The sequence below is a fragment of the Homalodisca vitripennis genome, chromosome 1, assembly GCF_021130785.1.
Source record: "Homalodisca vitripennis isolate AUS2020 chromosome 1, UT_GWSS_2.1, whole genome shotgun sequence".
NCBI lineage: Eukaryota > Metazoa > Arthropoda > Insecta > Hemiptera > Cicadellidae > Homalodisca > Homalodisca vitripennis.
Window position 1 is genome coordinate 156,439,111 of NC_060207.1, and position 15,453 is coordinate 156,454,563.

At 34.1% G+C, this 15,453-nt stretch overlaps 1 protein-coding gene across 1 annotated transcript in view; it reads right to left on the reverse strand.

Annotated features, from left to right (window-relative positions):
- The window catches only part of LOC124374413 (lutropin-choriogonadotropic hormone receptor-like), a 123,890-nt gene that overhangs the window by 12,156 nt on the left and 96,281 nt on the right, over positions 1 to 15,453 (reverse strand). Inside the window, exons 10-15 of the mRNA XM_046832631.1 lie at positions 14,836 to 14,910; positions 14,307 to 14,424; positions 7,561 to 7,653; positions 6,333 to 6,561; positions 5,727 to 5,937; positions 5,507 to 5,649 (exon numbers count right to left, since the gene is read on the reverse strand). Coding sequence (XP_046688587.1) covers positions 5,507 to 5,649; positions 5,727 to 5,937; positions 6,333 to 6,561; positions 7,561 to 7,653; positions 14,307 to 14,424; positions 14,836 to 14,910 — 869 coding nt within the window. The remainder of the gene's footprint in view (positions 1 to 5,506; positions 5,650 to 5,726; positions 5,938 to 6,332; positions 6,562 to 7,560; positions 7,654 to 14,306; positions 14,425 to 14,835; positions 14,911 to 15,453) is intronic.

Below are 15,453 nucleotides of genomic sequence, written 5' to 3' on the forward strand. Positions count from 1 at the left end.
TCTCATGGATCCTAAGATAATTAGGTATAGTTTTTTATGAATTATACTTTCTCAAAGAAAAGAAGGCGGTTAAAACATTAGGCAAGTGTAACTGTAACTCTAACCTTATAACCACTTCTACCGTTTAGATATAATATATGTATATAGTGCGCACTTACAAAATACATTATAGCGTAAGATTTAGTTTAGTACTTCAGCCTAACCATGTTTTTGTAATACATGAACCAATACCGGCTTGCTGTACCTGCTGCTTTCATTTCGACAATGTAAAGTCTCTTACATACTCTTAAAAGTCTATAAACAATATTTATATATTTATGTTACGTATTATTTATTTGAAAGTCACGAACATATTAAGCAAGGAATTTAGTTTCAAAATACAAATTGTAATTTAAAATTCGCTACTAAACATAAGTTGACAAAGGGATGTAATAATGTCAACTCCAACGCCATGTTACGCGTTATGAGCACACTCTATGAATGGGATGCCACTGTAATGGTAGAATGTTCTACATGCCAGTGAACGTCATAGTGTTATATGGGACCTGGCTTTTACTCAAATGTAGTCATGTGCAAACGTTATACATAAATGTTTAAATCGTTTTAACTTGGGTACCTCCATCTTGCACTAGGAATTGTAAGCCACATTTCATAAATAACACACAGAGTCTTAAAGGAAAACGTGCTAACTTTAAATGTTAAGAAGGAAGTGGGAGAAGTGGCGATACCAAAATACTGTATTTCCTGGTAGTGTGGCAGTTGGGTTTTGAATCATATAGACTTCAAACGTCGTTACTGCTTTACTAACTCCGGAATCCGGGAAAAAAGTGTTGTTCACAACAAATTGTTATTTATAGTCAATTTATTATATGTAGTTACTTTACTATTTTACAATATACCATTGGGAAATATTTAAAATAGGTTTTAGATTATTAGTGTATGTTTTACATTTTACTTTTATTATTATTACTTATTTCGAAGCACTGAACAACTATGTGTAAAGCCAAATGTATAACGTGCCATGAACCGTAAAAATCCAGCCGAGTATGATATTGCCAATTAAACCTGAACACGCTTCGCCTCTGTCAACACGATCACTAACAACCCCAACAATAACTGGGGCGGTCGTGAAGGTGGATAACGTAAACTAGGCTCAGCTGGCGTACTGCGGTGCCGCTGAGGTTCTACGAGTATTACAGCAGCGTCTGGCTTCAGCATATTTGCAATATCAGCACATTTTAGGAGGCGTAATCATTTTTGGAAAATATGTTTATTCCAGTTAGCATTTTCCTAAACGCAAGATTTAATATTAGTCCATATTTTAAAATTAACTAAGTACACTACTGTTTAAATTAATTTGGCGTATACAACTCACTACATGACTTGTTTAAAAGTATTTAATAAGTTACGCAATGGAGGGATTTATATTTTTGTAATAAACTGACACTAAAATAATAAATTACTTTTTATGCTATTTTATAATTTGGTTTATATTTATAAACTCAATGCATTCAGAAAAGCTAACAGTTTACTAAAATTAAATTTCACTCGATAGTTATACCGTGCTATTTTTGTAAATTAATATCACATATATAAATCAGTAAAGAAATATCAATATTTACTTAGGATCATATACTTGAGAATTCTTTAGTGAAGACATTTTTTAACCATCCTAAAAGGTTGTAATAATGATACATATTGCTCAAAGATAAATGGACGTTAGAATCCTTATTTGTTTTGGCTTTTTAATTTAATACTTGATACTCTTGATTAGATTTGTATGGCAGTGGGCCGAGACCAAATTCGTATATGTGGAAAAATTTAGCTATGGTATCGATAAAAGAAAATAAAAAAATATTTCTACTTCTATAACAATGTTCAATTATCAAACTGTCTTTTGATGGACGAAAGCCATAAAAATGATCTATTAAGTTTATCTAAGATAAATGAATAAACCGTTTAATTACTTTTGTATAAGTTATCTATAATTTTGAACATTATCTCATTTAATTCATATTGCTTCCACCTTAAATATTACTAACATTGTTCAGTAATAATATAAGAATAACCAATCGCATATTTATAGTTCATAATAAGCAGAATGTTCACAGGCTATTAAAAGCATCAGTAACTTGAGGGAAACTTTGAACAAACACTGTCATTGTTATCGCCCCATGTCAGCCCCAAGAAACTTTGAGGGTTCAACTGTCTAAGACAACTCCACCCAAAATAAAAATTTCTTGATCGTGGCAAGGCAAACTCAAAAGTGGCGTCAGAAATATTATTCAATCGAACTAGAAGTGCTACAAATATCATAAATGTTATTGTAATGTAAGGGAAGAGGGTGGTGATTAGGAACGAGATGCGAATGAATTAGAAGGTTTCGCATCTCTGTTTAATACTTACTGAACATTAGTAAAGCATATATATTAAATTACGAAAATAACACTATATATTTTCTCTAAAGGCGCAAACAAAATGTAGAACTCTTAGAGGCAATGAAATATTCTATATTAATAGTATTATTTACGTAGTATTACGAAGTGTTAAAAAATGTCTGCATTTTCGCACCTCTTTCTAAAATAACTTCTAGAAATTAATTGAAAATGAGCAAAGATTATGTTTTTAATAGCAAAAATGTTGATAAAAATAGATAAAATTTCTCTACTTAAAAATAAACAATCACCTGTTAAGAGAAAACATATGAGCTTTTTCAGAGTTATTAAAATCGCAATCGCATTTTAAAACTAAACAAAAATAATGCTCTTCTGATTTTCACGGATCATTCATTGAAATTCGCCTTACGTTGATCCCATCAGAGCTCGAGTCACGACTGGGACTGTTGCAGATGACAACCGCGTCTCTACAGAATATTGATGATATCTCGTTAGTTCCAATGACGTCACATCACACAAGAAGTGAGGAAGTATACAGAACTTTAACGTGGTTAACACATAACACCTCACAGCAGAGCTCGATGCTGCAGTAGCAAGTAATAACTCTACAGACAATTGATGACATCTCGTTAGTTCCTGTGACGTCACGTGGTTAACACATAACACCGCACAGCAGAGCTCGATGCTGCAGTAGCAAGTAATAACTCTACAGACAATTGATAACATCTCGTTAGTTCCCGTTAAATCAAATTATACGTAATATCAGCAGTATAGAGAAGCATGTAACAAGCAACATCTCACTGCAGAGCTCGATGCTGCATTAGCAAGTAGTAACTCTACAGACTATTGATGACATCTCGTTAGTTCCTGTGACGTCACATCACACAAGAAGCGAGGAAGTATACAGAACTTTAACGTGGTTAACACATAACACCTCACAGCAGAGCTCGATGCTGCAGTAGCAAGTAATAACTCTACAGACAATTGATAACATCTCATTAGTTCCCGTTAAATCAAATTATACGTAATATCAGCTACTGCTGATGTTAGAAGCATGTAACAAGCAACATCTCACTGCAGAGCTCGATGCTGCATTAGCAAGTAGTAACTCTACAGACTATTGATGACATCTCGTTAGTTCCTGTGACGTCACATCACACAAGAAGCGAGGAAGTATACAGAACTTTAACGTGGTTAACACATAACACCTCACAGCAGAGCTCGATGCTGCAGTAGCAAGTAATAACTCTACAGACAATTGATAACATCTCGTTAGTTCCCGTTAAATCAAATTATACGTAATATCAGCTACTGCTGATGTTAGAAGCATGTAACAAGCAACATCTCACTGCAGAGCTCGATGCTGCATTAGCAAGTAGTAACTCTACAGACTATTGATGACATCTCGTTAGTTCCTGTGACGTCACATCATACAAGAAGCGAGGAAGTATACAGAACTTTAACGTGGTTAACACATAACACCTCACAGCAGAGCTCGATGCTGCAGTAGCAAGTAATAACTCTACAGACAATTGATGACATCTCGTTAGTTCCTGTTACGTCGCATTATACAGGAAGTTAGCAATAGAGAAGTCGAGCATGTAACAAGCAACACCTCACTGCAGAGCTCGATGCTGCATTAGCAAGTAGTAACTCTACAGACTATTGATGACATCTCGTTAGTTCCTGTGACGTCACATTACACAGAAGTTAGCAATAGAGGAAGTATACAGAACTTTAACGTGGTTAACACATAACACCTCACAGCAGAGCTCGATGCTGCAGTAGCAAGTAATAACTCTACAGACTATTGATGACATCTCGTTAGTTACTGTGACGTCACACTATACAGGAAGTTAGCAATAGAGAAGTTGAGCGTGTAACAAGCAACACCTCACTGCAGAGCTCGATGCTGCATTAGCAAGTGGTAACTCTACAGACTATTGATGACATCTCGTTAGTTCCTGTGACGTCACATCACACAAGAAGCGAGGAAGTATACAGAACTTTAACGTGGTTAACACATAACACCTCACAGCAGAGCTCGATGCTGCAGTAGCAAGTAGTAACTCTACAGACTATTGATGACACCTCGTTAGTTCTTGTGACGTCACATTATACAGCAAGTTAGCAATAGAGAAGTCGAGCGTGTAACAAGCAACACCTCACTGCAGAGCTCGATGCTGCATTAGCAAGTAGTAACTCTACAGACTATTGATGACATCTCGTTGGTTCTTGTGACGTCACATTATACAGGAAGTTAGCAATAGAGAAGTTGAGCATGTAACAAGCAATACCTCACGGCAAATCGATGCTGCAGCATTGAATCTGTATAATTGCATCGAGTATTCCAGCTACTTGGAAATCAATAAATCAAACACATACCCAATCGAATAGGAATTTATTGGCAATTTAAATTACATATCTTGAATTTAAGATTTCGTTGACTTTTATTCTAAATTATTAGATGAGTCACATCTTGCAATAGATTAATTAACATAAATAATGTATGTTTTACATTATATTAGTTTGTTAATGTATCAATGTAAAAAAATTGTATGGTGTCACTCCAAACATTATAATAGAAAGGGCTGTTTAGCTTCCACACGGAACATATGCGACTAAACAATTAAGTTAGGCCACGAGTTTACTGAATAATAAGATAATACTATTAATCAGTAACAGTAACAATTAACATCAGTTTGAGATATAAACAGACGTTTATTTAAGGTGAATATTGTTGGATGAAAAGTGTAAAGAATACAATTAAAGTATTAGGCGTATTGTTATGAACTAAATCGACTGTCAGTAGGAAATGCCTTTAATGCCAATGAAGGGAATCGCATAGTTCCTTCGACTTCGAATAACACGAGGGTTCTTGTACCAAAATTACGTTGCCAGGTATACAATTCTTGTATTCCAGAAAAAGGCCTTCATGTCTCCCTATATCATTTGAGACTCTCCACGGAATTTGTGTTGAATATTCATTGATTTGGAATTGGCCCAGAAGACGAAACTTTCAATCACTCTTTTCAGTAATGCTTGAGGTTGGTCATGACCCCACTATTATACTGAAGTAAATCGCCAAAAGTATATTATTTATTATTTACCATTTTGCCAGTCAATAGCGTAGTTGAAGTAATCACCGATGGACCTCGCGTCCATAATCGCGATGAGCAGCAGATACGCGCCCATGCAGAAGTCGGCGAGAGCAAGGTTACAGATGAGGAATTTAGGGACAGTCAAGCGAAATCTGAAACGAAAACATGGGTTGGTTAATAATGAGTTTTAAAGAATGTATTAGATTTTACTGTGAAGACTGCAACATACCTCGAAGAGAGCAGGACGAAGATTACGGCGAGGTTACCGAAGAGGGCCAGCACGGACACCAGCCACACCGCCACCCTGAGGCTCCAGTTTCCCATGATGTCTTCGCAGGGGTTGAAGGCATCCGGGGCTGGCGAGCAAAGCACCTCCTGGTAGTTCTTGCTCAGGTTCCCGCACATCTTGTGGATACGACGACCGACGCCCACTGTCACTCCTGCGTATAGAATCCATACAATGAATTGTCTATTCCAATTTCCTTATGCCGTTACTATTCATCTATAAGTGATGTTACACTCTAATACCGTAAAAATGGTTGCATGCATTTGTTATAAGGATGAATATCGTACATTCGTATTTTTCTAGATTTTGTTTAGAAATCAAAGCAGTATTATCTTCATACTTCCGATGTATTTGAGTTATTCAAAAGTCAAACTATTTATATATATATATATATATATATATATATATATATATATATATATATATATATATATATATATATATATTTAAACCATCAAAAATACTCTTGTTCATCACATTCACTATACTCCCCGTATTATAAGGAGTGTAGGTGTGTTAGAAGTATTGTAACCATGATAGTATACCCACCCTTCTGATGGAAGGTGCCGAAAGGGCCAAGACTAGGTGTTGTAGGCTGCAGGAAGGGCGAAGGCGCTGTCTGCAGAGGACCCCATATTTGTACAGTATCGTTTCCCGTTAGCCAGGGCTCATTATCCCAACTTCTCTCTTTTCTAACGAGTGGTTCTCCGTGATCTGCACCTTCTTCCAACTCCTCCTCTAACATCTCACAATCTCTCTCCAACTTCTGGAGGAATTGCTGCAAAATAATACACCGATTAGGTTTCAATAGGTGCTGGTCACTTTATAGCAGTTTTAAAGTATGTTCAGCTTCAGATGAAATTGTCAATTATATTTACTACTACAAATAGTCCAGTTTACTTGCTATGCAATAATATGAACAGAGTAGTATAATAATCTTAAGACAATTACCTTATTTTTAAAATTCATCAATTAACAATCATGCAAAACAGTTCCTAAAGTATTGGCGTTTCTAAATATAGAAACATGTTTTAAATTAGTGCTAAAAGAAAATTCCATTGGCTAAGATGCATTTAAGCTGTGTAATGTTGGTGGGAAAATTTGGGCTTATACTGAAAAGATAATTCTGTAAGGAAAGTATCAGTTCCTATAAACTTGGTTTATTATTAAAGCATGTGTGAAAGCAATTTATGCATAAAGCCAGCCAGCATGGTATGTTCTTAAAAGCCTATTTTTTACAATCTTTCAGGCGCAACTTTAAAACCAATAAATATAATTCGATACCTATAAAATGATATAACATAGAATAACATGTCATTATTCAGAATGGAGTTTCAGACCTATAGATTTAAACACATATGTTTGAAGCTCTTGAAAATATTTGAACTGAACATTGAAACTGGCTCGGTAAAAATTCTTCTATTGATTATATGTTACAAAAAATATGAGTGTATAAAAGTATGCAATAAAAATTTAAACTTTTGCTAGAGTAAAATAATTTATACATTTACAGATAATAAATTAATTTCAGATATCCCATTGTATTACATTTCCTTCTTCTGAATATTATTGTATTTTAACTTATGATGTCCGAGTTACACTTTTACCTTTCATTCTTATCCTGATTTGTATAAAAATATATCACTATAATTAACTGGGAAGTACTACATCATTTTGAAACTTCTTTTACGGATCCCTTGTATTGTAAAATCAGACGTTTTAATAAAACGTAACATAATACTTTTATTTCATGTTGTATCAACAATGTTCTACATACTTGGTGACGATAATGCTCCAGCATGTTGTGCTTCGCTGGGAATTTAAAAGCGCAGCAGTGGTAAGCATAAGTCAGGTAGACCTTTTGAATGTACTGCAACAAAAAGTAATATTTAGATATATACCTTGTGCTGACAGGTATAGATAGCGTTACCCTCGAAACTTTACGGAACAAATTAAGAAAGGAAATTTCAGAACACGGTTTTCAAGTTCACATTTTAGTTTATATTTCTAATTTAGTTACCCGTAGAAACAGGAAGATGAAATGAACACTAATCCTGGCATCTAAACCGCATTTTAGTGAATTTTCGGCGCTTTTTAGATTTGCATGTGTGTTGGAATTATTTTACACGCCTTATTTTCAGCCGAGTTTCTTAAAACTTGGTACATGTTTGCTATTTAAGCCATCTTAAACAAGTTGGTTGGTTCAATTTTCAATAACTTCCTTCTGATCAATTTTTATTCTCATAAGAAAACACAATTATTATAATAATTCAAGGCCTTCCTCGACTTCCTAACTCCAAAAAGGTAATATTTAACTGACAAAACATATCTCAACGATTTCATTGACTCAATAGAGTTTGCTCATTATTCTTATTTATAATAAATAATAACCATTAATAGTTTTTATTATTGTGGAAACATACCTTCCATAAAAACATTACCTTGATGGTTCTCTTACTTTGAATTCAACTTGACACTCAGGATAAATAGTTAATAATCTAAAGACGATTCTAGCCGAGAATTTCTGGACATATTTCTTTTAAACCGTACCTATTTATCCACAACAAAGTATTTCAATTACGTCGAGAATAAATTTAAAATTTATTAAACTTCAAAAATTATTGAAAGTAAGCTATCCCATTATATATTTTATGATTTTATACTAAAAAGTCGTTCAGGCCTTACTTCCGAATTGTACAACATTCCCATTGCAGCAGGGCCAACTTTGATTATTATTCAATATAGTGATCTCACACAATAGACGAATCGGGTCAAATTTAATTAATTAACTTAAATTTCATTTCAAATTTTAGTAACCAAAAAGTAGCTTAGAGAAGAAGAAGTAAATTTGATACTACCAAAAGTTCCCAAGTGGTTGGCTTGTATAATACTATTATATTACTTACTACATAATTTATAAGAAATCACTTTCACGGTCACTCTCTAACTGTTTATTTCATCTTGTTCACTACAAATAAGTAGCTATCTTGTGTATATTGGTTTTAAATTATAATAAAAATCATGAACTTATTACAAGTTACTCTTTTTGACTCATCAATTAGTAATGTTTATTTACAGTAACTCAGTACAAAATTAATTTTACTAAGTCAATATAATGAAAATGTGAGGTTTGATCCAATATATTTGGATAATATTGCATGAAAAACTTTATACGTAATAATACTTATTATCACCACAGCAAGTTATTAATGATAAGCACAAACTTGTTTCTGCAAACCGATTATAAGTGTAATTACATACATTTTATAAATTACTTCATTAAATTTCATGCCAATTACGCACAAGTACCGATGCTACATAAAAGCTGTGAATAAAAGAAGCAACAATAGCCTCGGATTTCAGGCGTCCATTCCGCTAAGATAACATGTTTCGATAGCAACTACCTTTGTCTTCTCTGCCACATTTTATAAGGGGGCTGTTAAAAACAAAAATATTTAAAAAATTCTTATTTTTTATTTTTTCTGTGTTTAGAATTTTTATAGACGGTATGATAAAATTCTCTACATTTTCCTTACGATAACCTATTATATCCTCTTAAGCAAAATCTAGAAATAAGAATTACCATAACGTCTACAGTTCCAAGGTATATCTTCTCTTTATGCCGAAGATTAATATCTAGATAATTTTTAGAAATATTTGAAAAGAATACACAGAATGTTAACGAAAATTTGCATGGTACAGTATGGAAAATTTTGAAAAAATCAGGAACGTATCAAGACGTATTAGGAGCCGCAGCAGGCGAGGCAGTCACAATTTAACTTTGGTGACTCTGGGTTTTCTTTGAGTATCCAAGTCTATCTCCATGAGGATTTAATGTCATAATTATAAAGGTCAGGTACAGAAAAAGAATAAACTTATAGCGCGCAAAACCTGTGTAAAATACCAGAATTATGGCCACCACTTGAAGCTTAAGAAACAAAATCTAGAACACAAACGAAAAGGAAGGGGGAAGTTTCTGGAGAGTTTTAGATCGATTTAATGCAATAAGTATTAGTTTTATAAAACATGTCATGCTTACATACAAAATCTCTGCCTTGTATAGATTATGATCTTTAATAAATACTTTAATTTCAATTTTAACAACACAAGAATCATTTCTAATTTTGGTTTAATAAAAAATTTAATAGTTGAATATCTTATCTACAATAAGTGGTTTTTTTGTACAATATGTGTGTGTGTGTGTGTGTGTGTGTGTGTGTGTGTGTGTGTGTGTGTGTGTGTGTGTTCGTGTGTGTGTGTGTCATTTGTAGTATTTTTATGGACAAAATAAAAAATAACAGCATGCCAAATATATTATATCTGACATATTGTTTCCTAAGAAACCAAATAAAAACGGTTCCTCTCCATTGGAGCGTAAGGAGAGGCAAATATGTTTTTGAGTGTTTGTCCCACAACAATCTTAACAAATTTAAACTTAAATATAATCATTATTTTATTCTGCTAATAACGTTTTTTTTTTATTTAGATGAACAACCCTCTTGTTTTCTCTGAGACACATTTTATAGAAATTTGTTATTCATGTTCTCAATATTCTTTCTAACTTCAACTGCCTCACCCTTTTGCATGTAAACTTGACACACGTGCATGTAAAACTCACGTGTTTTTAAAGGATGGATATTTCTTTTAATTATCATTATTCATCTCAGGGATTAAATTTAAAATCAGGTTGCTCATTACTACCACGTTATAATGCAGGGAAGTTCGGACGAAACCTAAAAGAACTTTTGTTTGCAACAAAAACAATAATTTATTTTTCGTGATGCCTGAAAATCGATGGGGATGGAATATTTCCTGTGTTATGTCTAAAATATTATACTTTAAAATTATACGCTTAATGTAGTTATATTATATTGTTTATAATGCACTAATTTTAAAAAAAATCCTATATTAATTTTGTAAATCAGTCAAGGAATAAACCTAATATATAATAATTTGTATTGCATTTCAGAAGCTCTGGTCTAATGTTGTATTTTAAAGTTTATTTCCAATAAATGATCGCTGTGCTAGAGTTTAAGCACCGCTTATTAACACGCGGCGTGCTCGTATTTAGAAGCAAAAGTTGAACATGGGGAGTAATAATGTCGAGCCCAACACCATGTTAAACGTTATGAGCTCACTAAATGAGTGGCATTCCAATGTAATGTTTTGGTATAGGAATGTGTCTACATACCAATGACTGTACCAGTGTTGTCATGTAGAATGCAATTTCGTTTATACTTATTCAGAGCACTGTGCAAAGTTAACTATGCATTTTCTATACTCACTATACATAAATATTTACGTATTATTAATTATAGGGGACACCCTTATCCGCTTCGGGACAGAATCCAGTGAAGTGTGTCCCTTATTTCTCCTCTCCAGTTTTGCAAAGTCTGTTATATACAAAGTGTTATATACAAAGTGTATTACAGGTTATATTATATTCTACATACAGATAGTTGGAGTTATAGTAGTATGGGACCAGAAATTATACGTACAGGGTGTCTATAAAAGAACTCCGGGGTTTAAAAAATTAATATTTTTAAAACTATAAAAAGATAGCAACATTTGATCAATTCCTTTGAAACAAGCAGCTCAAAGAGTTTTACTCATACCAATTGGGAATGTTTCTCTCAACAGTTGGCAGCACTGCGGAGCGTTGACCTTGAAATGACGTAGCGGCTGCGGCAGGCAGTCAGTGTCGTCTGGACTGCCGCGCTATGGCGACCCCTCAACAAAAGGCTCAGTGTGTTATTTGGCTCATAGAAACTAATTCTGTTGTTACTGTACAAAGAAACTTTCGACGTAGCTATGGTGTTGACCCGCCTACAGACAAAACAATTCGTCAGTGGTTAAGTGCGTTCAAGGAAACAGGAAGTAAAAGTCGCCGGGTAGGCCCGTGTGTCTCAAGAGAATGTAGACAGAATCCGAGCTTCATGCACTCGAAGCCCTAAGAAATCGGTAACAAGACGCAGTCTGGAATTGGGGTTACCAAGATCAACAGTCCATAAGGTAATTCATAAAAGACTTCGTTTAACTGCCTATAAGATTCAACTTTTACACCATATCAAACCGGCAGACAAGGTTAAGAGATTCGACTTTTCTGTTTCCATGCTGGCTAAAATTGATGAAGATAATGATTTTTTTTTAAGTGTGGTTTTTAGTGATGAAGCTACTTTTTATGTGAACGGAACTGTAAACAGGCATAATTGCAGAATTTGGGGTTCACAGCCGCCCCATGAGTTTATTGAGTACGAACGTGACACGCCCAAAGTGAATGTTTGGTGTGCTCTTATGCATGACAGAGTCATAGGTCCCTTCATTTTTGCCGAAAGGAATATCAATGGTGATGTCTATTGTGACATGTTAGAGGAGTATGTTTATCCTCAGTTTATCATTGAGGCGGAGGAAGGTTTAGTTTACTTCCAACAAGATGGGGCGCCGCCACACTTCAGTTTGCGTGTGCGTGAGTCACTGGACGCTCGTTTCGGTAACAGGTGGATTGGAAGGGAAGGACCTATTCCATGGCCACCAAGGAGCCCTGATATGACTCCGTTGGACTTTTTCTTCTGGGGGCATATCAAGAATCTTGTTTATGCGGAGAAAATTCGAAATGTTCGCCATCTCAGGGAACGAATAGTGAATTGCGTGGCGTCCGTTCCCCCAGACATGCTCGCCAGGACATGGGAAGAGGTAGAATACCGTTTCGACGTGTGCCGTGCCACTAACGGAGCTCACATTAAACTTTACTAAGTTGCTAAAAAATCTTGAAAATGTAAGCTTTCTAATCATGTATAACATGTATGTACGTTTTTTACTTTATTAAAATATTTTGTCTTAAAACCCCGGAGTTCTTTTATAGACACCCCGTATTATATGTTATCAACTTTACTACCCCCCAATTATCTGAAGTTGTTCATGTAGTTTTGTTTCATAAATAAAATCAACCAAAAGTTATTAAGACACATCATTATTACGTTATTTCTATCAGTATCGACATATTTCCTCTATAAGAAAAATGTCTTCTACACGACACTATTTCATCATACAGTTACACTACCTAGAGCAGCCGTCACCAAAATAATCCGACGATAGAGATAATTTTGAGAGATCCTTTCCTACTGACAAACTATAAAGTGTATGAATCTAACAAAACTCTTAATAACCGTTACATAGCCTCTAATATTTTTATTGCGTATAAATCGTGGCTATGCTCAAGTTATAAATCCACTTTTACAATATGTACAACTTTTATAAACATTTAACACACATCTGCATTTTTATGAAGGCCAAGACCTGGTAAAGAAACACGACAAACCTCCTGCCAAGTCGAGGATACGTAGGTACTTCATCTCAATTATTTGTTCTCGTCATAGTATCATGGGTTCAAGGGGTTAAGATGGGTTCAAAAACTCTTACAATAACCTCGTGCCCAAGACTCCCTAAGGTTAGCAATATTTGATTTTAGGAATCCCTTTTACCCCCTATGTGAATAACCACTTTAGTGAATATTTTTGAAGTCTTTGTCTCGTTGACATACGCGTTAACAATCGTCCTTGTATCTTTGTTCCACAACACGCCTGAATTTTTCGGTGACAGTTGCTGGAGTAATTCAGATACTTTGGTATTACACAGCCACGTTCCTATTGGAGGAAAATAAATTGTTCTGTGTACACATGTTAATTAGCTACAATTATTTTATCAATTTCAATGTTTAAGCTCTGTATTACGTAATTTGAGCTTTAATTTAGGTACCACCTCGAGGGTTTATTTATCTTTTACCAACCACCGCAGCCCGCACATTTTTGATCGGTAATATACGAGGCATTTACTCGTACTTTCAGTGCATAACCCTAAAGTACCAAAGCCTGAATATCTTCGTATCCTTTTCCATAAATTGGCATTCCGGCTCATTGCATCCAAATCTGTGTTATAGGTTTCTCATTCCCGAAAGATAGGATTACTTATGATTCTGAAATTATTGGTAACGTTGTGAGAAATCTTTCTTTATATTCTTCATTGCATTACGTTATCATTTGCTTAGAATTTGTGGTCACTATAAATGGACTTTATGAAAACTCCTAGAAGAGTGGAGAGTACGTGTTCATCAAGTTTTTTTAATTCCTTGAAAAATATGTCTTCTACCTAACACTATTTCATAATTCAGTTACAACTATAACAGCAATCACCAAAATAGTCCGATAACATTTGAGTTGCCATATCGCTGCTGACCTGTTAACGCTACAACGTGGCTATGGTATATTTTGTTTGTTTAATTAAGATGTTGTTTGAAAAAAATCAGATCAATAAAAAACCAAGTAAGTATATTTGTTTATGTTTTTTATTGCAGTTCATGCTGAGAGGGATAAGTAATTGTTAATACACATTAACCTGGCAACAGTGTCGCGCCTGTTGTATATAGAGGGATTTAAACGCATCAGTCAACATCGGATTATTATTGTGCGCGCTGCTCTAACATCGTATTATACGTATTTATAAATACTACACTGAAAATACGGGTACTTCAAAGTTGTAGACGGACGGGAAGACTTTGAGCGTTCTTGTATCTTCAACTCGCAACACATCCAGCTCTTGCAGTCCAATTATAGGCAGAACACTGATAGACGTCTCTGATAAATCGCTAAAAAACGAACACAATCAAGTTTAGCGGTAGTAACAACAACTCCAGTACTAATATTTAGAATATATATTAGTATATAATATACATTATAGAATAAATATTTAATGATTAATATTTATTATTACATATTAAAAACTCAAACTTATTTAAGATTATTTAGAAATTAAAAATTATACAAACACAAATGTATGCTGAAAATAAAAAAACAATTAGTGGACGGTTTTGTAATCATTCTTTATTTTATTTCCTACCATGACATTGAACGCGAAATATTTTGTCCCATTTTTTGTTGATAAAATCATAGTATTTTATTTCCCAAAGCTCTGTTTTAAATAAAATAGTAATCTATGTTTTATAAGGGGACTCTAATGTAGAAACTTAGTAACGCTGATTTGCATATTTAATACTTACAGGGATCGAAGGCTTTTCAGACCCTCAAAAGCACTCTCGTGTAGCTTGGAGAGATGCTGGTTCCCTTTCAAGCTCCTGGAGAATAAAAACCAAATAACATCAATAAACTTAAAACTATTTATAATCAAGAAAAAACTAAGCAGTTTCACCGATTGTATAAATATTTTTTAATAATTATGGATGATACATTTGGACGTTTAACAACTAATCCACAATTGATTGCAAGCTGTCAATTTATTGTGTACCAATAATAACGTTCTAAGGATATAATGTGATCCCAGTTGTCAATAATTTGTATACATCTCTATACGTTTATTCATTTTGTACTAGCAAGTTACTGAGACTATTGGACGGCCCTATCTATATCTAGAAGTCTGATTTTAAGTTGTACGAATCTAAGATGTATTTGGGCTTGTTCCTGAAGCTAGCATCAACAAACTTTTTAAAATTTTTATTATGAAATCTAAATAATGTACATGTTATATTTTGGTGGTGAAGAGGTTAAACTTTAGACGAAATTGCATTTCAGCTGACTATCAATATAACTAATCCCTGTTATCCAGACCACATTTCATTAAATACAGGTGTGCCCTATCTACTAAGAAACATTCAATGTTA